Genomic DNA, 25,413 nt, shown 5'->3' on the forward strand with positions numbered 1-25,413 from the left:
TTCTCCTACCAAAAAGTGAATGACCTCACATTTCCTCCCTTTATACTCCATCTTGTTATCTTCTCACTTAACCTGTCTATAGCCTTTTACAGCCTCTTTGTGTCCTCCTCATAGTTTAATGACCCAAGTAGCTTTGTATCGTCAATACACTTGGATACATTACTCTCCGCACCTTCACCTAAGTCATTAATATAGATTGTAAAAGCCGTGGCCTCAGCACTGATCCCTGCGGCACTCCACTAGTCACAGTCTGCCAACTTGAAAATGCTCCGTTTATCCCTACTCTCTGCTTTCTGTTCATTAGTCAATCCTCTATCCATGCTAATATATTACCCCCAATTCTATCAGCTCTTACTCTTTTGTGTGGCACCTCGTCGAATGCCTTTTGGAAATCCAAATATACCACATCCATTGGTTCCCTTTTAATCTACCCTGCCAGTTACAATATCAAAAACTCTAACAGATTTGACAAGCATGATTTCCCTTTTATAAAACCATGTTGACTCTGCCTGATCATACTGTGATTTTCTAAGTGCCTTGTTGACAATTTCGTAACAATGGGTTCCAGCATTTTTCCAAGGCCTGATGTCAGGCTAATTGGTCTGTAGTTCTCCATTTTCTCCCCTCCCTCCTTTCTTGAATAGTGAGGCTACATTTGCAATTTTCTTCTCACCACCCAGTATCATTCTAGTGAATAAAAGCAAAATACTGCTGATGCTGGAAATCTGACATAAAAACAGAAAGTGATGGAAATACACAGCAGGTCTGGCAGCATCTGTGGAGAGAGAAACAGAGTTTCAGGTCTGTGACCTTTCATCCTTTCATCATTCTAGTGAACCTGCGCTGCACTCCCTCCAGAGCCAATATATTCTTCCTGAGGTTTCTTGGCCAGAACTGAATGTAGTACTTCTCCCAGGACATTGATATAAGCAGGAATGTCCCAATGGAAAGTATACATTGGGCCTCAACACTGTAGGGAGTTGTTTTCCTCCAATCGGTGTTGGAGACATGAAGGCCTAGATTGGTCTCAGTTGTGATACCTGCCTGCACTTATGGTCTAGGCATACCAATGAAGAATGGTCACTTGAAGGAAGCACTGGGGAGGTTACCCATGATTGATGAAACCATTGTAAAGCAACAGCCAGTATCTTCAGGAGAGTGCAGGAAAGAATTGGCCAAAATAATAAGCAGCCACATTATAAAAAGGCATTGAACACAGATCAAGCAGATTTGTTGTTGACTTACATGAGAACATCAAATTTGTTGTTCTGAATCCCAGTATCTCCCAGCTTCTCAATGTATCCCTGGACAAACTCTATGTTTGCTTCCTTGTATCCAAACTTCTCCTGATGATATGAGATGTACTTGCTTGCGAGTTGGATCTCGAGTAAAACAGATGTGGAGTTTGGAAACAGCTGATCATTCACAACACTAAATAGATACAGAGTAATGTTCCCTCTACACAGTTCCATCAAACGCTCCCAGGACAGGTACAGCATGGGTTAGATATAAAGGGCCTGAGGAATAAAGGCCCCTTCGACATAAAATATATAAAAGGGGCCTGGGGTATAAAGGCCACCTTATTTTTAAAAAAGCATTAGATACAGAGTAAAGTTCCCTCTAAAAAAAACAGGTTAGATACAGAGTAAAGCTCCCTCTACAGTGACCCATCAAACACTCCCAAGGCAGGTACAGTGTGGGTTAGATACAGAGTAAAACTCCCTCTACACTGTCCCATCAAACACTCCTAGGGCAGGTACAGCACAGGGTTAGATGCAGAGTAAAGCTCCCTCTACACTGTCCAATCAATCACTCCCAAGGCTGGTACAACATGGGTTAGATACAGAGTAAAGCTCCCTCTACATTGCCCAACAATATGCTTCAGCCTTAAATGAAGGGGAGCTCTCTATTGCATCAGTTTTCCATTTCCTGTGCCAGTTATTCTGTTTGATAGCCCATTTCAAGCCAAATGTGTTCACTTTCGTGCAGTCACATAAACTGGGGTAAGACAGCCCAAACTCATTTCATGTCGAAATTTAGGTAGAGCAGTCCTACCAGCCAACGTTAAAGAAAACAAGACCTGTATTTTTATAACACCTTTCATGAGCTCAGGACATCCAAAAAGGCTTTCCAGTTAATGAAGTACTTTTTGAAGTGTGGTCTCTGTGGTAAGAAACATGGCCACCAATGTGTGCACAGCAAGCTCCTATAATGACCAGATGATCTGTTTGTTTAATGATTTTGCATGAGGGACAAATATTGGCCCAAAATATCAGGGAGAACCTGTGTGTGGAGGCAGAAGACATGGGCATGGTTCTTTAATGAATACACTCAGCTCCTGACCTCATTACAGCCTTGGTCCAAATATGAACAAAGAAAGGTGAGGTGAGAGCGACTGTCCTTGACATCAAGGCAGCAGTTGACCGATTATGGCATCAAGGAGCCCTAGCAAAACTGAAGTCAGTGGGAATCAGGGGGAAAATTCTCCACTGGTTGGAGTCATACCGAGCACAAAGGAAGATGGTTATGGTTGTTGGAGGTCAATCATCTCAGTCCCAGGACATCACTGCAGGAGTTCCTCAGGATAGGCCCAACCATCTTCTGCTGCTTCATCAATGACCTTCCCTCCATCATAAGGTCAGAAGTGGGGATGTTCACTGATGATTACAGAATATTCAGCACCATTCGTGACTCCTCAGATACTGAAGCAGCTCATGTCCATATGCAGCAAGGCTTGAACAACATTCAGGCTTGGGCTGATAAATGGCAAGTAACATTTGCGTCACACAAGTGCCAGGCAATGACCATCTCCAACAAGAGAGAATCTAACCATCTCCCCTTGACATACAATGGCATTCTGATCACTGAATCCCCCACTATCAACATCCTGGGGGGTCACCATTGACCAGAAACTGAACTGGAGTAGCCATATGAATACCGTGGCTACAAGAGCAGGTCAGAGGCTGGGAATTCTGCAGTGAGTAACTCACCTCCTGACTCTCCAAAACCTGTCCACCACCAAGGCACAAGTCAGGAGTGTGCTGGAATACTCTCCACTTGCCTGGATGTGTGCAGCTCCAACAACACTCAAGAAGCTCGACACCATCCAGGACAAAGCAGCCCACTTAATTGGCACCCCATCCACAAACATTCACTCCCTCCATTATCGATTACAGTGGCAGCAGTGTGTACCATCTACAAAATGCACTGCAGCAACTCACCAAGTCTCCTTCAGCTGCACCTTCCAAACCCGCAACCTCTACCGCCTCGAAGGATGAGGGCAGTAGATGCATAGGAACACCATCACCTGCAAGTTCCCCTCCAAGTCACACACCATCCTGACTTGGAACTATATCGCCGTTCCTTCACTGTCGCTGGGTCAAATTCCTGGAACTCCCTTCCTAACAGCACTGTGGGTGTACCTACCCCACATGGATTGCAGCGGTTCAAGGAGGCAGCTCACCACCACCTTCTCAAGGGCAATTAGGGATGGACAATAAATGCTGGCCAGGCCAGCGACACCCACATCCCATGAATGAATCAAAAACAAAATTGTTTGTTAGACCAATCTGGTCTTGGGCACCTTTGTTGTATTTAGTGGATTGTAGTATTTTGGCTGCCCTGCTGTTGGCGAAATTGTGCTGTATTTTATTAGATATTACATAACCAAACTTGCCATCAAGCTGGGCTGGATTTGAACCCAGGTCTATGAGGGGTGAAAGAATTGAACTGCTTGGTATGGGTAACGGCATCAGAATCCCCTTTTTGAGTAAACTTACAATGTGTCACATTGAGAGACTAGAGCAATTATTCTTCCCTCCCCCTTTCTCCCCACATCCCTCTCTCCTCTCTATCTTTCTCCTTCCCACACCCCTACACCTCCTTCCCCTCTCCTACCCTCACCATTCCTCCCCCTCCCTAAGCCTTCTCCCACCTCTCCTCCTCCAACCTACCTCCTCTACCTACCCCGATACCCTCTTCTATTCTTCCTCAACGAGCCTTCCCTACCCCTCTTCCCTCTCCATCTCCTTCCATCCTCTTCCCCACCAGTACTACCCCTCCTTCTCCTTCCCCTCCCTATCCCTCCTCCCCTTCCCCTTCAATGTTAGATTGTAAGTGGTGCGAGTGTGGTGGGGGAGGGGGGGGAACATAATCGTCCAGCCTGACCCTGTCCTCACTCAACACTCACATGTATAACTTGTCAACCGTGGCTCAGTGTGTAGTATTCGGATTTCTGATGCAGAACATTTTGAGACCTACTCCAGAGACTTCAATGCATATTCCAGGTTGGCGCTTCCAGTGCAGTACTGAGGGAGTGCTGCACCGTCGGAGGTGCCGTCTTTCAGGTGAGACATTAAATCGAGGCCCTGTCTGCCCTCTCAGGTGGTGTAAAAAATCTCATGGCACTATTTTGAAGAGCAGGAGATGTTTTTCCCCTGTCCTGGCCAATATTTATCCCTCAATCAAAATCACAAAAACAGATTATTTGATCATTATCACATTGCTGTTTGTGGGATCTTGCTGTGTGCAAATTGGCTGCTGCGTTTCCTGCATTACGACAGTGACTACACTTCAAAAAGTGCTTCATTGGCTGTAAAGCACTTTGGGATGTCTGGAAGTTGTGAAAGGCGTTATAAAAATGCATTCTTCTTTTATGTTCACTGTCAAACGGCCCCATTGGAAAGTATACATACATACACAACTGTATGTGTGAGCGAGCGTGAATATATGCGTGTGCAAGTTGATTAAGGACAGCATAGAGTTCAGCTATGATGTTTCTCACAGTTGAATAACTTACCATCCATTATTGTTTTGGCTCACAAATAAAGCATTGTCACTTAGGTACAGTACCAGAGTGACCCAGGAATGAGGTGAGGCAAGAATATTCGCTAAATATGGAGAATAAAACAGAAGAAATATTCATCCTGGAATCTATCCTAGAGCACAACAATTACAGCATTAATCATTTTCCAATTGCCTTACTAGCTCGACTGTCATGTCCACTCCAGTCACATGACCATTGGGTCCCACCAGCTTGCTCAGGATATAGCAGTCTCGGCCAGAACCACTTCCCAAATCCAACACATGACATCCTTCCAGTATCTCTGGGACTACAAGTCCACATCCATAATACCTGGAAAACAATCGAGGAAACAAACAGGGACAGAAAGAAAGAGAGACAGACAGATTGAAAAAGACCGAGGCCAGAGAGAGACAGGGAAAGTCAGATAGAGGGATTGACAGAGACAGAGACTCAATGAGCCAGTAACAAAGAGTCAGAGAGTGAGAGAGAGAGAGAGAGAGAGAGAGGCAGAGTCAGAAAGAAAAAGAGACAGACAAATAGATAGTGAGATAGAGACAGAGACAGACAGAGAAAGAAAGAGAGAGTGACAGAGATACAAAGAGACAGAGAGAAGGAGACAAGAGAGAGAGAAAGACAGAATGAGAGAGATGACAATCCAGAATGAGAGAGACAGAGAAAATGAAAGACAGGGATAGAGACAGAGAGACAGAAAAAAGTACAAAATGGTGGAGTCAGAGGAAGTGAAAGACAGAGATATACAGACAGAAATGGTAAAATACAGGGATAGAGAGAAATTGGGGAGGAGATAGAGACAAACAGATAGGCAGGGGGAGAGAGACACTGTAATTAATATTCAACTTCATTGCACTTCCGGCAGTTTCTACTGTTACCTGGAAGGAATCAGTTTGTCGACTGTCCCTGATTGTGACCAGTTAGCAATAATGTTCAGTGAGTGTTACAGAAGAGTGGGAGTGGATGATGGAATAACAGTACACTGTACCTCACTAAACAAAACAGATATTGCATATTCATTAAATAAATTTGGTGGAGGTGACTGCTCTGTTTGGACCTGGGTTTAGGTAGAATCCTGATGAATGGGATGGAAACGATCCTGCTGACGTAGGATGTCAGCCGACTCACCATCTTGCCTGAGCCTGGCCATTTTGTGTCATGCTGGTTCCATTAGCCTAGCCACCAGGCCCCAGACTGGTCCCATTAACCTGACTACCATGTCCCAAATTGGGACAATATGCTGGATCACCATCTCCCAGGTTATCCTATTAATCTGACCATGTCCGAGACTGGTTCTATTAGCCAGACCACCAGGTCATGGAGAGGTTTAGGGAGGGAATTCCTCAGTTTAGGGACCAGGCAGCTGAAGGCATATCCGCCAATAATGGAGTGACTAAAATAAGGGATGTTCAAGAGGCCAGAATTGGAGGAACACAGAACTCAGAGGGTTGTTGGGCTGGAGGAGGTCATGGTGATAGGCAGGGTTGAGGCCATGGAGGGACCCAATTGCTTTTCTTGGCAGACGCAGATGACTGCCACCAGCGCTACTCCTTGACAGGATCACAATATGCCATTGCTGTAGTGAGTTTGAATGGTCAGGTTAGATGCTGAGAAAATGTTTCACCTGGCTGGAAAATCTAGGACACGGGGTCACAGTCTCAGAGTAAGGGGTCGGCCATTGAGAATGGAGATGAGAAATATCTTCACACAGAGTGTTGTAAATCTCTGGAATTCTCTTCCCAGAGAGCTATGGATGCTCAAGTCATTGAATATTCAATAGAATCATAGAAAAGTTACCAGAGGATTGGAGGTCGGCGAACGTTGTACCGTTGTTTAAAGAGACCATCATATCTGCACCGGCTGAAAAAACTAGCCGCCCAATCTAATCCCGTCTTCCAGCACCTGGTCCATAGCCTTGCAGGTTACAGCATTTCAGGTGCAGGGCCAGGTACCTTTTAAATGAGTTGAGGATTTCTGCCTCCACCACCGTTTCTGGCAGTCAATTCCAGACACCCACCACCCTCTGGGTGAAAAAGTTTTTCCTCATGTCCCCTCTAATCCTTCTACCAATCACCTTAAATCTGTGACTCCTGATAATTGATGTCTCTACTAGGGGAAACAAGTCCTTTCTGTCTACTCCATCTAGGCCCTTCATAATTTTGTACCTCAATTAAGTCACCCCTCAGCCCTCTCTGTTCTAAGGAAAACAACCCTAGCCTATCAAATCTTTCCTTATAGCTGCAATTTTCCAGCCCTGGCAATATTCTTCTAAATCTCCTCTGTACTCTCCCCAGTGCAATTATGTCCTTCCTGTCATGTGGTGACCAGAACTGTATATAATACTCCAGCTGTGGCCTAACCAGTGTTTTATACAGTTCCAGCATTACATCCCTGCTTTTGTATTCTATACCTTGGCCAATAAAGGAAAGCATTCCATATGCCTTCTTCACCACTCTATGTACCTGTCCTGCCACCTTCAGGGACCTGTGGACAAGTACTCCAAGGTCTCTCACTTCTTCTACCCCTCTCAATAACCTCCCATTTATTGTGTATTCCCTTGCTTTGTTTGCCCTCCCCTAATGCATTATCTCACACTTCTCTGGACTGAATTCCATTTGCTGCTTTTCCACCCACTCAACTGAATCATTGATATCATTCTGGAGTCTACAGCTATCCTCTTCGCTATCGACTACACAACCAATTTTTGTGTCACCTGCAAATTTCCCAATCATGCCTCCGACATTTAAGTCCAAATCATGAATGTACACCACAAATAGCAAGGGACCCAACACTGAGCCCTGTAGAATGCCACTGGAAACCACTTTCCATTCACAAAAACATCCGTCAACTATTACCCTTTGTTTCCTGTCACTGAGCCAAGTTTGGATCCAACTTGCCACATTCCCTGTATCCCATGGGCTTTTACCTGTCTGACCTTCCCAAAAATTAGAACTTTTGCTCCTGTTCTAGCTTTGTCCTTTTCCATGTGGGAGCTTGTCAAATGCCTTATTAAAATCCATGTAGACAACATCCACTGCACTACCCTCATCAATCTTCCTTGTGACCTCCTCAAAAAATTCAATTAAGTTAAGACCCAACCTTCCGTTAGCAACTCCATGCTGACTATCCCTGGTTAATCCGTGCCTTTCTAAGTGACAGTTTATCCTATCTCTCAGAATTGATTCTAATAATTTTTCCACCACCAAGGTCAGACTGACCAGCCTATAATTATTTGGCCTATCCCTTTTTAAACAATGGTACAATGTTCGCAGACCTCCAATCCTCTGGTATCTCACCTGTATCTAGTGAGGATTTGAAAATTATCCTCAGAGCATCTGCTATTTCCTCCCTACCTTTCTTTAACAGCCTGGGATGCAATCCATCCGGCCCTGGTGATTTATTCGCTTTCAAGGATGTCAGACCCTTGAGTACTTCCTCTTTCATTATGCTTATTGTATCTAATATTTCACACTCCTCCTCTTTAACTACAATGTCTGCATCATCCCTCTCCTTTGTGAAGGCAGAGACAAAAACTCATTAAGAACCCTGCCCACATCCATGCATAAGTTCCCTTGTACATCTCTGATTGACCCTACCCTTTCCTTAGTTATCCTCTTGCATGTAATGTACTGATAAAATATCTTTGGGTTTCCCTTGATTTTACCTGCCAATATTTTTTCATGTTCTCTCCTTTGCTAATTTCCTCTTTTACTTCACCTCTGCACTTTCTATACTTCTCTAGGCTTTCTCAAGTATTGTTTTTTGTGACTGTCATAAGCTTTCTTCTTCTGCTTTAACTTACCCTGTATGCTTCTAGATAACCGGGGGCTCTAGATTTGGCAGTACCACCCTTTCTCTTTGTGGGGACATGTCTACACTGTGTCCGTAGAATCTCGCTTTTGAATTCCTCCCATTCGTTTGCCACTGATTTTCCTTCAAGTAGCTATATCTAGTTCATTTTTGCCAGATCACTTCTCAGCTTCATAAAATTTGCCTTCCCATAAGTTATAACTTTTACTCCTGTTCTATCCTTGTCCTTTTCAATAATAATGCTAAATCTAACTATTATGGTCACTATCTCCAAAATGGTCACCCACTGCTACTTCATCCACTTGCCCAGCTTCATTTCCTAAGACTAAATCTAGAATTGCGCCCCCTCTCATTGAGCTTGTTACGTGCTGGCTAAAAATGTTCCCTTGAATGCAGTTCAAGAATTTTGTGCCCTCTGTGCCCTTCACACTGTTTGTATCCCAGTTGATATTAGGGTAGTTGAAATCTCCAACTATTATTGCCCTATTGTTTTTGCACTCAGAAATGTGCCTACATATTTGTTCTTCTATTTCCCTCTCACTATTTGGGGGTCTATAGTACACACCTAGTAGTGTGGCTGCCCCTTTTTTATTTGAGCTCAACCCATATGCCCTCATTTTATGATTCATTTAACATTTCATCCCTCCTCACAGCTGTAATGGATTCTTTAACCAATAATGCTACACTCCTTTTTTATCTCCCTCTCTATCCTGCCTGAAAACTTCATACCTAGGGATGTTCAGCTGCCATTTTTGCCCCTCTTTAAGCCAAGTTTCCATTATAGCAATGATATTGTGTTGCCATGTGTCTATCTGTGCCCTCAGCTCATCAGCTTTATTTGCTATACTCGCATTTAAATAAATACCTTTTAACACTGCCAAATTCCTGTGCTGCACACTTTTTAACCTTTGATTCTTCTGTCTTTCAGAGTCACTCGCTAATTTTCTGCCTCCCGTTCTCTGTTCTGAATTTGTCCTATCTGAAACTGCCCTCAAGTTCCCATCCCCCTGCCAAACGGATGTAAACCATCTCCAACAGCACCAGTAAACCTTCCTGCGAGGATATTCAACCCAGTCCTGTTCAGGTGTAGACTGTCCAGCTTGTACAGCTCCCACCTTCCCCAGAATCGGTCCCAATGTCTCAGAAATCTGAAGCCCTCCCTCCTGCACCATCTCTTCAGCCACGCATTCATCTGGTGTAGTCTCCTTTTTCTATACTCACTAGCACGTGGCCTTGGGAGTAATCCGGAGATTACTACCCTTGAGGTCATGCTTGCTTATCACTTTCCTAACTCCCTAAACTCAGCCTGCAGGACCTCATCCCTTTTTCTACATAAATTGTTGGTACCCATGTGGTTCATGACCTCTGGCTGTGCACCCTCGTTCTCTGGAATGCTCTGTAGCTGCTCGGTGATATCCATGACCCTTGCACCAAGGAGACAATGTACCATCCTGGAAACATGTCTGTGACCACAGAAATGCCTATTTGTTCTCCTAACTATAGAATCCCCTACCACTATTGCTCTCCTGTCTTTTCCCCTCCCTCCCTGCACAGCTGAGTCACCCATGGTGCTCTGGTCATGACTTCGCTGCATTCTCCAGAGGAGCCCTCTCTCCCATCAGTACTCAGAACTGAATACCAGTTAGAAAGTGGGATGCCCTGGGGGACAGCATCTAACTGAATGGCAGAAAAGGATAGAGGGGCTGAATGGCTTCCTCCTGTTCATATGAGGTGTATCAAATTCACGCAGCTTCCCATTAGCACAACAAACCACCCTCCAATGGACACAAACCAGTTCCCTGAAAAACAGGCACCTTTGAGTAATCTCCGGGTGGATGAGTGTCATGGCATCGCGTGCTGATTTACTCTGGGGGGCAGTCTTCTTGCAGCAGGACACATCAGTGTTTAAGTCTTCAGATCTCTGTAGCCGTTTCCCATAGTAAATCTGAGGCCAATGAGAGAACAGAATTCATAGAATTTGTGTGGTTTTTTTATGCTGATTGATCTTAACTGATACAGATTCAAGCTCCCTCTACCCTGTCCCATCAAACACTCGCAGGGCAGGTACAGCATGGGTTAGAAAAAAAAAAGAAATAGAAATAAATAAATAAATAAATACCGGGGTTAGATACAGAGTAAAGCTCCCTCTACACTGTCCCATCAAACACTGCCAGGGCAGGACCAGCATTGTTAGATACAGAGTAAAGCTCCCTCTACACTGTCCCATCAAACACTCCCAGGGCAGGACCAGCATTGTTAGATACAGAGTAAAGCTCCCTCTACTGTTCATCAAACACTCCCAGGGTAGGTACAGCACGGGATAGATATAGAGTGAAGCCCCCTCTACACTGTCCCATCAAACACTCCCAGGGCAGGACCAGCATTGTTAGATACAGAGTGAAGCTCCCTCTACACTTCCTCACCTACCTAGGTCTCACAGCTGAAAATGCAGTGTTAAATTTTTGTTGCCATTTCCTCTACATTTTTAAATCTGATAGGCAATTCAGAAGAAACTTCTTTATCCAGAGGGAATGTTTAGAATGTGGAACTAAAAAGTAGTGAGGTGAATAAGGGAAAGCTACATAAACACACAAGGGGAAAAGGAATAGAAGGATTTGTTCACAGGGTTAGATGAAAAAAATATGGGAGGAGGCTCGTGCTGAACATTAGTACTTTGCTTCAGTATTTACAGTACAGGAAGAGGTCAGTATACCAGACATCCCAATGAAACTAATACTGCTTCAGGGACTGAACAAAATTAATATAAGCAAAATAACCGTATTGGAGAAGTTAATGACACTAAAGAGTGATAAATCCCAAGGAGCAGATGGCTTCCATCTCAAGGTTTTAAAAGAAGTAGGTGGGAATAATGCAGATGCCCCAAGTATAATCTTCCATAGTTCTGTCAATTCACGAACCATTAGATTGGAAAATTGCTTATGTCACTTAGCTATTTAAGAAAGGTGAGAGAGGGAAACCAGGGAATTATAGACCAGTTAGCCTGTCATCTGTTGTCAGGAAATTACTTGTGTCCATAATTAAGGATAGAGTGACTGAACATCGTGAAAATTTTCAGCAGATAAGAGACAGGCAGTTTGGACTTTTAAAGGATAGGACATGTCTGAGCAATGATTGAATTTTTTGAAGAGGCGACTGAAGTAGTGGACAGGGGAATGGGTATGGGTGCTATTTATATGGATTTTCAGAAGGTTGATAGACTGTTAACTGAAGTTGAGGTTCGTGGAATTGAATGCAAATTACTGACCTGGTTAAGAAATTGGCTGAGTGACAGGAGACAGAGAGTAAGGATAATGGGCAGGTACTCGAATCAGCATGATGTGACTAGAGGTGTCCCACAAGACTGTGTTAGGGTTTCAACTAGTTGCTGTTCATATGAGGTGTATCAAATTCACGCAGCTTCCCGTTAGCACAACAAACCACCCTCCAATGGACACAAGCCAGTTCCCTGAACGACTTAGATGATCAGATAGAAAGCCACATATCCAAATTTGCCGATCATAGTGGGCACTGTAAGTAATGTAGATGGAAGCATAAAACTACTCTCTTCCAAAAACAGCAATTGGTGCTAGGTGAATTGTTTATGTTAAATCTGAGATTGACGTTTTTTTGTTAACCAAAGTTATTAATGGATATGGGGCAAAGGCAGATATATGTAGTTAGGTCGCAGATCAGCAATGATCTCATTGAATGGTGGAACAGGATGGAGTGGTTAAATGGCTGACTCCTGTTCTATGCCTTCCATAAACATCAATACAGATATCTTGGGCTGCATAGCCTGTTATTTTGTTTGAAACGTGAGGGAGCCCAACGTCCTTCAGAACAAAAATTGTCTGAAATTTATGTCATGCTCTATCGGCAATAGGTTTGGTAACAATTTTCATTGAGAAGTTTCATCATTCAATCTGGCAAGAGCTGAAAGTTTCAGATTGGGAAAATCAACTTTAGTGACTGACCAATGCAGTGAGTTAGGACATTGCCCTATGACCTCTAGCACCAGACATTCCAATCTGGCTCTGACTAATGAGATAAACTCTTCCTCTCTGTTTGCTTCAGGGATGAGTTGCCCACTCGGAACAGTTCCGTTAATTACCAATCTCACTGTGATAAACTACAGGATGGCTGATGTGGGAAGTGGGAAAAATTGTGCACGAGTTCAGGGGCTGCTCTCCCGATCATGCGGTTGAGGTACATCACAGCCATTTAGAGCACTGTTGGTGTGGCTCAGTAGCAGCACTCTTGTCTGAGTCAGAAGGTTGTTGGTCTGAAGTCCCACGCCGGACACTTAAACACATAATATGGGCTGACTCTCTCTCTACTTATGTCTTTCTTTGAGTGAGCACTGTACAGTCAGAGGTGCCAACTTTTGAATGAGACATTAAACCAAGGTCCTGTCTGTCCTTTCATAAAAGATGCCATGGCACTATTTCGAAGAAGAGCAGGGGAGTTCTCCTTGGTGTCCTGACCAATATTTATCCCTCAATCAACATCACTAAAACAGATTGCCTCATCGCTGTTTATGGGTCCTTGCAGGGTGCAAATTGGTTGTTGTGTTACCTACATTACAACAGTGATTCTGACGAGGTAACAGAGTGGGATTAGGATAATGAGGTTGATGTGGTGCATATGGACTTCCGAAAGGTGTTGATAAAATGCCACATAATATGTTTGTCAACAAAATTGAAGCCCAAGGAATAAAAGGGACAGTAGCAACACAGATAGAAAGTTGACTGAGTAATAGTGCCATAAATAACTCTATGACAAGAAACAGAGAGTAGTGGTAAACAGTTGTTTTTCAGACAGGAGGAAAGCATAAAGTGGTGTCCCCCAGGGGGTGATGCTAGGACCACTGCTTTTCGTGATATATATTAATGACTTAGACTTGGGTGTACAGGGCACTGTTTCAAAATTTGCAGATGACACAAAACTTGGAAGTATTATGAACTGTGTGGATTGTGATAGACTTCAAGAGGACATAGGCTGATATAATGGGCAGACAGGTGGCAGATGAAATGTAGAGAAATGTGAAGCAACACACTTTAGTAGGAAGAACGAGGAGAGGCAAAATAAAATAAAGGACACAGTTCTAAAGGAGGTTCAGGGACAGAAATACCTGGGGGTTTATGCACATAAACCATTGAAAGTGGCAGGGCAGGTTGAGAAAGCAGTTAAAAAGGCAAACAGGATCCTGGGCTTTATAAATCAAGGCACAAAGGAAAAAAGCAACGATGTTATGATAAACCTATATTAAATATTGGTTCGGCCTCAACTAGAGTGTTGCATCTAATTCTGGGCACTGCACTTTAGGAAGGATGTGTAGACTTTGGATAGGGTGTGGAAAAGATTTACGCGAATGGTTCCAGGAATGAGGGGCTTCAGTTATGTAAATAGACTGGAAAAGTTGGTGTTTTTCTGCTTTGAGAAAAGAAGGTCGAGAGAAGATTTTATAGTGTTCAAATGATGAGGGATCTAGATAGAGAAATTATTCCCTTTGGCGGCAGGGCCAAGAACTAGAGGACACGCATTTAAGATGATTGACAAAAGAACCAAAGATGACATGAGGAAAAACATTTTTTATACAGTGAGGGGTTCGGATCTGGATTTCAATCATGGCTTTCAAAAAGGGAATTGGATAAGAACTTGAATAAAAAATTTGCAGGGTTACATGGAAAGGGCAGTGGGACGAGCTGAGCAGCTCTTACAGAGAACTGGCGTGGAGTCGACGGAGATGGGAGGGGTGCACTGTTAATTCAGTCCCACTTCTCCACAGCTCACAACATATATTTAAATTTTCCCACTTACTAAAACAGTCAGATACTCTATTTTCCCCCAGAATAAATCACAGCAACCAGGTTTCTTTAATAAACAATAAAAATTATCTGTCTATTATAAACCAAGTCTTATCCAATAATGAAGTAAACATACACGCAAATTGAAATATTAAAGCCCCTTATTTTTTATCCTAGCCCTCACAGACAGACAGATAGACAGACAAAACCAGTTAACTGGGAAAAAAGGGATTTTTGTTTACAGCTGTTACAAAGAAATGGAATTAATAAAAAGCTTAGACTGAAGAGAAGGTATGGAAGTCCTTTGCTTTGGAGAGGTGTCCCTAAGGCGAATAGATGGCTGACACTAGGAATCTTCCTAGAGCAGTTCTTTCCAGGCGATATTGATGAACAATCTGGGTAGCCTTTCAAGAGATGCAGCTACAGAAGGCTTCACATAGGTCTTACATCAGGTGTGCAGCAACAAAGGTTTCAATTCTCACACATTCGATGTAAAGTTCCTTCAAAGATGCAGGATTTCTTCAAACACACTTGACACAGGATTTGCTTTTCAAGAGCAAGATGGGCTGGCTGGATCTTCTGTTCTCCTGGCAGATCAATAAGCAAATTCCAACTCTCTGTTTTTAGCCAAAACCGAGTGGCTTTTTTAACAGTTCAAAATAAAACTAAAACTGTCCAGCAGTAATCCCGTGACATCTATAAATCGCAGTGTGTCATTTCCTTGTAAACATCAGTCCCTTCAGGTTTTAACACAACCCCCTGCTGGGTTCATTGCAAATGGTTGCTTTCCTGTAAAACTTGTTTACACTTAGTCCAAACCTTCTGGTGACATTCCTTTCAAAACAAAACCCACAAAGGTCAGCCTATTCAAGATTCCAGATGAATCAGTTTCTACAATCCAACTATAATTTCTTAAAACATTTAGTACAAAAAAAATAGAAGAACTCACGTAACAGGGCTGAATGGCTACAGCACAGAAAGAAGCCATTCTATGATCCTACGATTATACCTCAAAGGTACTTCATTGACTGCAAAATGCTTTGGGATATCCTGAGGTTGTGGAAGACACTGTATTAATGTTATTAATTTTTAGCAGAGTTCTCATTTGCTTATGCAGGAAATATTTTAGAAATCTCGAGTTAAGTCTTAGCTGGAGTATTGTGGGTAATTTTGGCCACTGTATTTTAAGAAAACGATCAATGCTTTGGAGATGGTGCAGAAGGCTTAATGGGGGCGGAATTCTTAAACTGCATACAGGAGAGCTTTTTGAGCCAGCACAGAGAAAGTCCCACAAGAGAAGGGGCGGTGCTGGACCTAATCCTAGGGAATGAAGCCAGACAAGTGGTAGAAGTGTCAGTGGGGGAGCATTTCGGGGATAATGACCATAACTCTGTACGATTTGAGGTAGTTGTGGAAAAGGACAAAGAGGGACCGGAAATAAAAGTACTGAATTGGGGGAAGGCCGATTTCAATATGATAAAACAGGATTTGGCCAAAATGGACTAGGAACAGCTACTTGCAGGAAAGTCGACATCAGACCAGTGGGAATCATTCAAAAAGGAAACAGTGAGAGTTCAGGGCCAACATGTTCCCATAAAGGCGAAGGGTAGGACCAACAAGTCCAGGGAACCCTGGATGTCAAGGATGTAGAGGATTGCATAAGGAAAACAAAGACAGCTTATGGCAGATTCAGAGCGCTGAAAACAGCAGAGGCCCTAGAGGAGTATAGAAAGTGTAGGGAGGTACTTAAAAAAGTAATTAGCAGAGTGAAGAGGGGACATGAGAAATCACTGGCCAAGATAAAAGGAAAATCCCAAGGCATTTTATAAGTATATTAAGGGCAAGAGGATAACCAAGGAAAGAGTAGGGTCCATTAGGGACCAAAGTGGCAATCTGTGTGTGGAGCCGGGGGACATAGGTGAGGTTTTAAAAGATTACTTTTCATTTGTGTTCACTATGGAGAAGGACGATGTAGGTGTAGAGATCAGGAAGAGGGATTGTGATATACTTGAACAAATTAGCATTGAAAGGGAGGAAGTATTAGCTGTTTAAGCAGGCTTAAAAGTGGATAAATCCCCAGGCCCAGATGGGATGTATCCCAGGCTGTTATATCAGGCAAGGGAGGAGATAGCAGGGGCCTTGACGATTTTTCAAATCCTCTCTGGCCACAGGAGAGGTACCAGAGGACTGGAGGACAGCGAATGTGGTACCATTATTCAAGAAGGGTAGTAGGGATAAACCAGGTAATTACAGGCCGGTGAGTCTGACATCAGTGGTTGGGAAACTATTGGAAAAAATTCTGAGGGACAGGATTAATCTCCACTTGGAGAGGCAGGATTAATCAAGGATAGTCAACTTGGCTTTGTCAGGGGGAGATCACGTCTAACAAACTTGATTGAATTTTTCGAGATGGTGACTAGATGTGTCGATGAGGGTAAAGCAATTGATGTAGTCTACATGGACTTCAGTAAGGCTTTTGAGAAGATCCCGTGTGGGAGATTGGTTAAGAAGGTAAGAGCCCATGGGATCCAGGGCAATTGGATCCAAAATTGGCTTAGCGGCAGGAGGCAGAGGGCGATGGTCGAGGGTTGTTTTTGCGATTGGAAGCCTGTGACCAGTGGTGTACCGCAGGGATCGATGCTGGGACCCTTGCTGTTTGTAGTGTACATTAATGATTTAGACGCGAATATAGGAGGTATGATCAGTAAGTTTGCAGATGACACGAGAATTGGTGGGGTCATAAATAGTGAGGAGGAAAGCCTTAGATTATAGGGCGATATAGATGGGCTGGTAAGATGGGCGGAACAGTGGCAAATGGAATTTAATCCTGAGAAGTGTGAGGTGATGCATTTTGGGAGGACCAACAAGGCAAGGGAATAGACAATGGATGGCAGGACCCTAGAAAGTACAGAGGGTCACAGGGACCTTGGTGTACTTGTCCATAGATCACTGAAGGCAGCAGCAGAGGTAGATAAGGTGGTTAGGAAGGCATATGGGATACTTGCCTTTATTAGCTGAGGCTTGGAATATAAGACCAGGGAGGTTATAATGGAGCTGTATAAAATGCTAGTTCGGCCGCAGCTGGAGTACTGTGTACAGTTCTGGTCACCACATTATAGGAAGGATGTGATTGTATTGGAGAGGGTGCAGAGAAGATTCACCAGGATGTTGCCTGGGCTGGAGCATTTCAATTATGAAGAGAGACTGGATAGGCTAGGGTTGTTTTCCTTAGAGCAGAGAAGGCTGAGGGGGGACCTGATTGAGGTATACAAAATTATGAGGGGCATTGGTGGTTAGATAGGAAGAAACCTTTTTCCTTAGTGGAGTTGTCAATAACCAAGGGGCATAGAATTATGGTAAGGGGCAGGAGGTTTAGAGGGGATTTGAGGAAAAACTTTTTCACCCAGAGGGTGGTTGGAATCTGGAACTCATTGCCTGAAGAGGTGGTAGAGGCAGGAACCCTCACAACATTGAAGTATTTAGATGAGCACTTGAAACACCACAGCATACAAGGCTACAGGCCAAGTGCTGGAAAATGATATTAGGATAGGTGCTTGATGGCCGGCACAGACACGATGGGCCGAACGGCCTGTTTCTGTGCTGTATAACTCTATGACTCTAAGATATTTACGAGAATGGTACCAGGGATGAGGGACTTTATTTATCTGGAAAGACTAGAGAAGATGGGATTGTTCTCCTTTGAGCAGAGATGTTCAAGGAAGATGCAATGGAAATGCTCAAAATTATGAAAGGTTTTAGTACAGTAAATAAGAAACTGTTTGCAGTAGCAGAAGGAACAGTAACTAGAGGATGCAGATTTAAGGTGATTAGTAAAGGAACCAGAGATGACATGAGGAAACTTTTACCCAGTGAGGTGTTGTGATTTGGAAGCAGAGTCAATAGCAACTTTCAAAAGAGAATTGGATGAATACGTGAGCAGAAAGAATTCAGGGCTATGGAGAAAGGGAGGGGGAATGGGATTCTTTGGATAGCTCAAAGAGCTGACACACATATAATGGGCTGAATGGCCTCCTTCTGTGCTGTCTAATTCAATGATTGATTCTATGAAGCATCCTGGAAGTAGATATAGCCGCTGCAAGCGGAGTTTTAACAGCAGACTCTTCTTGGTTGTTTGATGAACTCAACTTTGTTGCTGAAACCTTCTTAAAGTGTTATTTTGGGTCAGCCTGCTACTGACACAAAATACAGTGTTGGATTTAAATCGCACTGTGGACCTGTAGCCTAGGCCAGCACTTTGGTGTTGCACCGAGGGAGTGCTGCAGTGTCAGAGGTTTGGATGAGAAGTTAAAGCTAAGGCCCCTTTTGCCTGTGCAGGTAGATGTCAAAGATCCGAGAGCTGGAGAAGAAGAGCAGGCGACTCACCCTGGTCAATATTCATTCCTCGGCCAACATTTATTCCTCAACCAACAAACCCACCCCTCTGCTCCCTGCCCCCCAACACTGCAAATAAACCATATTGTCCAATCATTTTCTGTTTATGGGACCTTACAAAGGTGTACAAAGTTGCCAGTATTTACAGCACTGAAACAGGTTATTTCACTCAAAAAGGTCCATGTCAGTGTTTATACTCAACATGAGCCTCCTCCCACCCTTCATCTCACTCCACCAATATATCCTTCTATTCGCTTCTCCCTCATGTGTTTATCCAGCTTCCCCTTAATTATGTCTATGCTAGTCACCTCAATTACTCTCTGGTAATGAGTTCCACATTCTCAACCCTCTCTGGGTAAAGAAGTTTCTCCTGAATTCCCTATTGGATTTATTCCTGACTATCTTATATTTATGGCCCTAGTTCTGCTCTTGTCCCCAGCTGGAAGCATCTTCTCTACATCCAAGGTAACGAACCCTTTCATAATTTTAAAGGTGTCTATCGGGTCACCCCTTTTCTAGGGAAAAGAGCCCCAGCCTGTTCAATCTTTCCTTAAAGGGATAAGCACTTGAAATGATCCTTTGGATTTAAAGGCTTTTGGGATTTCCTGAGAACATGAGAGGCTCTATGTATGGGCAAACTGTGTCTTTTCCTTCCAGAGAACTCTTGCCTCTTTCATTCTGGTCGTGGTGTATCGATGCAGTACTGCTCCTTACCAATAAGCGGCGATCTTACTCTTTAAAGCTCACTTTATTGACAGTTCCAATGAATGTTATTATCACATCTAGTCACAGCCTGGTGTTAGGTTTATAAACATCAATGTCTTGGTCTTAGAAACAACTGTCATCTTAGTTTCACCCTTGTATTTGGACCTCGAGTCTTAATCTTATTCTATTTTTAGCCTTTGGAAGAAATTTAACCCCAGCTTGTCCCAAATTTTGGTTTTAGAGAAAAAAAAGTAGATCATAATTTTTTTTTGCAAATTATCATTCTAATCTTTCCAGAAATTAATATGTATTTTTAAGATGTGAATTCACTTTTCACATGAGGCTACAAAAAAACCAAGAAATAAACTGGGACTAGAATGATGATGTTAATCATCTGATTCAACAGCCAACATCAGGGGATGACTGATCAACACTGGTTTCGTACCAGAGATCATGGTGTTGTTCAACCCTGAGCTCAGCTTCGAAACGCACACCCAGTCTATCAGCAACAGCCCACTAATTCTACCTTCATGATAACCAGGTCTGCAATGGAGATAAGATGTTAATGTTGGAAAGTTAGGTTTTGTGAGAGCTTTTCAAAGATGAGAGAGAGTAAGCGATAGCAAGGGTGAAGGTTCCAGGTGCAGAGGCTACAATAGTTGAGGACCCCACTGCCCTGTCTGACCCAAACTCCCAGCCTACAGTAAATAAAAGATTAGACCTGATCTGACCTCACATTACAGCCCAGCTTTTTAAATGATCTCAAGCCCCAACTCTCAAAGACTGGGTTACTGATAATCACTCAAATTGGCATTATTTCCTCCTTAGTTCATGGTCAACTCTCTACGACTCACTCACAACTCTCTATAACTCTGTATAACTCATCACCAGCCCTCTATTACACTGTCAGCCCTCTAGCATGTTCATCTGTGTACAACAGTGGGTGCTAGGACCCAGGGGAAGGAAATAAAAACCTGGCTGTCTCCTTGAGTGATGTGCAAACTCTCAGGAACTAACGCCCAATGTTAGTGTAACAAGTTCCCAAATTGAATTGCAATCAGATTCTTTTCGACAGTGACTTCTTCTGATCATAAGCACTTAATTCTGCTCGCTCCTAACACAGTTGCAGCTCCCTTGCATTTCCAGAGTGTGCAGTTTGTTACAGATGAAATTAAATAGCTTTAATAATGTAACAGCAATGCCGCAATCCTCTTACCTTAACCTGATCTTGAATGGAGCTGTCCTGACTCATGGCTGTGCAGAGGGAGGGAGGTTTGCGGCTTGGAGACAAGACACTAAATTCTTCAACGGGCCCAGGCTGGGAGGTTCAGCACAAGAGATTTATAACAACCTCTGCTGTTGTGTCACGGGGCAAAGGGCACTGAACAGCGTCATGTAACAACTTGATTGGCATCAGGCAGTTAGCAAATACATGGTCATGTTTATTGGGCACATTTATTTGTAATACAAGTGGGTTGGATTAGACACACCCAATGAATGTGTAATTTGATCAGTGCAAGGCTGGCTCCAGTGTTTAAAGTGCATACTGCTGCCACAGTATGGCTGAGGAAGTGGAAATGGTGTGAGAACGGTGATATGGTAGAATGATATATTTTTGTTGCGTAATGCAAATGTACATTGCATACAAAATGAAATGGCAAGAGTTGTGAGGCAACACATGTTCTGTATTGAAGGAATCTGATCTCTGTTACACTTGGTGAAATGTCAAATTTGAACTGTTTTGTGATTTTTTTTTACAGATGTTTATGAATAAATTATATTTTTGGAAAAGAAAAGAATATAGTTAGCATTGTGAATGTCCTCTGAGCTAGTGTTCTCTGATTATAACTCTTGTTGGCCTTGGGCTGGTAAAATAAAAGACTTGGTACTTCAATTAGTGAGTTAGTTACTTCTTTGAATTCTATGCCTTTTTTTCCCTTCTGGAAGTGATAAAAATGCATTAATTCAGAGTGAAGGGACCAGTCGTCAAGGCTACAAATTTAAGACAGATACGTTCATTAATATTCTATAGCCTATTGCGGCTCGGGTGCAGCCACAGTGTCTAGTGGCCCTTCCAGTCTGACATGTGAGACAAGGCCTTTCATCATCCGTCACTACAGCCTGACTGGCCGCCAACGCATCCTCGGGGGTGGGAGATGGTGGTGTAGAGGATGCATCCTTCTGATGCCTGACCTGAGGGAAGATTTCACCTAGTCAGATGTCCTGCGTGAGCTTCCAGGGCCTCCAGACGGGAGAGAAGCCATTCCACGTTGTGAAACGAGCGAGTCACAGGACGGAGAGCAGTTTCTGTCTCGCAGCCTTCTGCTCTGACTCCATCGATCAATGTCGCACGTCCGCCAGTATTGTACTGCCCGCTGCATTGCTCCCCTCTGGTTTGACCCATCACCAGCGGATGATCCACCCAGGGAAGGCAGCAACCAGCTCCCAGTTCAAATTCGGCTCTATGGAGTTTGAGTACAAGCACGACCAATCAAGTGATCATGCACAGTCCCAAAACAGTAGGGTTTTTTTATTCATTCATGGGATGTGAGTGTCGCTGACAAGGTCAGCATTTGTTGTCCATCCCGAATTTCCCTTGAAAAGGTGGTGCTGAGCTGCCTTCTTGAACCGCTGTAGTCCATGTGGTGCAGGTACATCCACAGTGCTGTTGGATACGGAATTGGCTGAGTGATAGGAAACAGAGAGTAGTGGTTAATGGATGTTCTTCAGGCTGGACGAAGGTTTGTAGTGGAGTTCCCCAGGGGTCAGTGTTGGAACCCTTGCTTTTCCTCATATATATTAATGAATTAGATCTTGGTGTACAGGGCACATTTTCAAAATTTGAGGATGATACAAAACTTGGAAACATTGTAAACTGCGAGGAGGGTAGTGCAGATCTTCAGAAGAACATAGACAGATTGGTAGAATGGGCAGACAAGTGGTAGAATACATTTCATGCAGAGAGGTATGAAGTGACTCATTTTCGTAGGAAGAACCCGGAGAGGCAATATAAAATAAAGGGTACAATTCTAAAGTGGGTGCAGGAGCAGAGGGACCTGGGTGTATATGTGCATAAGTCATTAAAGGTGGCAGGACAGGTTGACAGTGTAGTTAATAAAGCATACGGTATTATTACGACCAAGGCGGGAGGAGTGCACTGTTAATTCAGTCCTACTTCTCCACAGGTAATAACATATCAATACATTTTCCCACTTACCAAAACAGCCAATGAGATACTCTATTTGTCCCCAGAATAAAGCACACCAACCAGGTTTCTTTAATAAACAACAAAATTATCTGTTTATTATAAACCAAGTCTTAACTAATGAAGTAAATATATACGCAAATTGAAATATTAAAGCCCCATATTATTAACCGAGCCCTCACACACACTCACATACATCCAAAACCTGGTTAATTGGGATAAAAAAGGGATTTTTGCTGTTTATAGCTGTTACAAAGAAATAGAAGGAATAAAAAAAACTTATACTGAACAGGAGATGGAAGCCCTTTGTTTAGGCGAGGTGTCCCAAAGTTGAAAAGTTATCTGCCACTAGAAATTAATCCAGGTGAGGTTGACGAACAGTCTGGGTAGGTGTTCAAAGAAATTCAACTGCAGAAGGCTTCACATAAGTCTTACAGCAGGTGTGCAGCAACAGAGTTTTTGTTCTCACACGCATTCGATGCAAAGTCCTTTTTAAAGATGCAAGATTTCTGCAAGCATTCAGGATATCTTCAAAATACAGGAGGTAAGAGTACCACTTCATACAGGCTTTTGCGTTTCAATAGCAGGGATTCTTCAAAGAGAGGTAACAGTTATCTGTTTTTCCTTCTGATCTCTTGGCAGCTCCATATGCAGATTCCAACTGCCCTTTTAATCCAAAAAGCAGAATCTTTTAACAGTTCAAAGTGAAACCAAAACTTTTTTTCTTGGCAAGTCTCATGCTAATCATAAGTTCTCTCTTGTCGCAAAACAAAATAGCTCTTAAGTCAAACCCCCTGTGGTGTTTACTTGAAATCACCTGCTTTCCAGTATAAACTTGTTTATTGGTCAGCTTTTGCTGAACCTCCTTTCAAAAAAACACCCAAACGTCAGCCTCTTCGGTTTAAAAATATAGATTTCAAGTTTTAACAAAAATATATGGAAACTCTTGTAATACCTCTGCCCTTGGCGAAATGAAAAGCCATTTTTGAATGCATTTCATTGCAATAAAAACAGAAGTTGAAAATATTTTAAAATACGTTTTCCACACTCATGCCCCCCATTCACTCTATACTTGTAGTTCATACAATTGTGTTTTGTACCATCTTTATTCAAATACTCAAAGTTAGATTCGTGACAAAGCATCTGTAATAACATTATTTTTGCCCAAAATGTGGACAATCTTTAAGTGATAGGGCTGCAGCAATAAACTCCATTGGAATATTCTGGCATTCTGAGTTTTAAATTTTTACACAAAGGTCAGTGGGTTACGATTGATATATACCAGTGTCTCTCTGTAGTCATGGTGGACATAGACCTCAAAATGTTTAACAGCCAGTAATAAACCAAATGTTTCTTTTTCCATGATGGAATTTTTTTGGTGTCAATTTAGTTTTTTTTTAAAGTATCCCAATGGTCTTTCGATGTCCAATTCATTATTTTATAACAGTACTGCACCGACCCCCAGATAACATGCATCAATCACTACCTTGAAGGGCTTAGTGAAATTTGAAGCAGCCTACACTGGTTCATTAGTCAAAATGGCCTTCAGCTTTTCAAAAGATGCGTGGCACTCCCCTGACCACACTGCCGTGGTTTTCTTCCTCTGTAGCAAATCTGTTAGTGGAGCAGCTACAGTGCTGAAATTTGATACAAACTTTCTGTCGAAACTGCACATCCCCAAAAACCTCATGATTTTTCGCATAGTCTTAGGGGTAGGGAACTCCACCAAGGCTTGCACTTTTGCCATTTTTGGCAACACTTGTCCTTGACCTACTATATGCCCGGGTTAGGTCACTCTCGCTTTTGCAAATTCACTTTTGGCCAGGTCTACCACTAAATCAGCTGCTTGTAATGTTTTAAACAGAGTTTCTAGCTGTTTCTAGCTGTTCCTTCCAAGTGTTACTGTATACCAGCACATCATCAAGACAAACTACACAGTTAGGAACACTGGCTACCACTTGATTCATTCGTTTCCGAAAGGTGGCCTGGGCATTTTTTAGCCTGAATGGCATTGCTCGGCACTGATAAGCACAGTCGGGTATGACAAAAACTGATATTTCTTTAGCTCGAGGTGTCAAAGGAACTTGCCAGTATCCCTTTAACAAATCTATCTTTGTAAGAAACATAGCACTGCCCACTATGTCAGTACAGTCTTCCAAATGAAGAATTGGGTGAGAGTCTGCCTTTGTTACTGTATTAATGTCTCTGTAGTCTATGCAAAGTCTGGTTGAACCATCAAGTTTAGATATTAATACTATTGGTGAAGTCCAGCTGCTTTGACTAGGTTCAATTAGGTGATTTTCAGGCATGTATTGGATTTCTGTTTTTGCCTGGGCCTGTTTGTCTTGTCATAAGAGTTTTGTTTTAAACTGGGAGGTCTGGGTGCCTTTAAGACCTGTTGCTAGCTTCTGTGAACAGTGACTGAATGTTGACATTTGGTATTTGAAGTACAGATTGCAAGGCAATTCGTATCCAAGCAACAGGAAGATTTTACAATAGTCTTGTGACTTCTGTGGAGGGTCTTTAGTTGCGGTTCTGCAGAGGGAATCAGAACAGCTAGCAATGGCTGGAGCTATGATTTGCTGATAGATCAGAGGAAAAGACCTATTCGCTCTGAAAATAATCTCTGCATTTCAAGGGGAAAAGTGTTACATTTAAGGTGAGGTTTTGATCTGCCT

The 25,413-nt window shown here is 42.9% G+C and overlaps 1 protein-coding gene and 1 long non-coding RNA gene across 2 annotated transcripts in view; both read right to left on the reverse strand.

Annotated features, from left to right (window-relative positions):
• The window catches only part of LOC137374722 (arsenite methyltransferase-like), a 56,985-nt gene extending 36,015 nt beyond the window's left edge, over nt 1–20,970 (reverse strand). Inside the window, exons 1-4 of the mRNA XM_068041278.1 lie at nt 20,747–20,970; nt 10,441–10,571; nt 4,984–5,134; nt 1,246–1,382 (exon numbers count right to left, since the gene is read on the reverse strand). Of these exons, the coding sequence (XP_067897379.1) occupies nt 1,246–1,382; nt 4,984–5,134; nt 10,441–10,571; nt 20,747–20,782 (455 nt within the window). The 5' untranslated portion in view covers nt 20,783–20,970. The remainder of the gene's footprint in view (nt 1–1,245; nt 1,383–4,983; nt 5,135–10,440; nt 10,572–20,746) is intronic.
• On the reverse strand, nt 14,484–15,565 carry LOC137374723 (uncharacterized). Its single transcript, XR_010975893.1, has 2 exons — nt 15,383–15,565; nt 14,484–15,267 (listed from the first exon to the last, which is right to left on the reverse strand). It is a non-coding gene; the product is annotated as an uncharacterized lncRNA (long non-coding RNA).
• Nucleotides 20,971–25,413: the final 4,443 nt, after the last annotated feature.

The sequence above is a fragment of the Heterodontus francisci genome, chromosome 10 (assembly GCF_036365525.1).
Source record: "Heterodontus francisci isolate sHetFra1 chromosome 10, sHetFra1.hap1, whole genome shotgun sequence".
NCBI classification, from domain to species: domain Eukaryota; kingdom Metazoa; phylum Chordata; class Chondrichthyes; order Heterodontiformes; family Heterodontidae; genus Heterodontus; species Heterodontus francisci.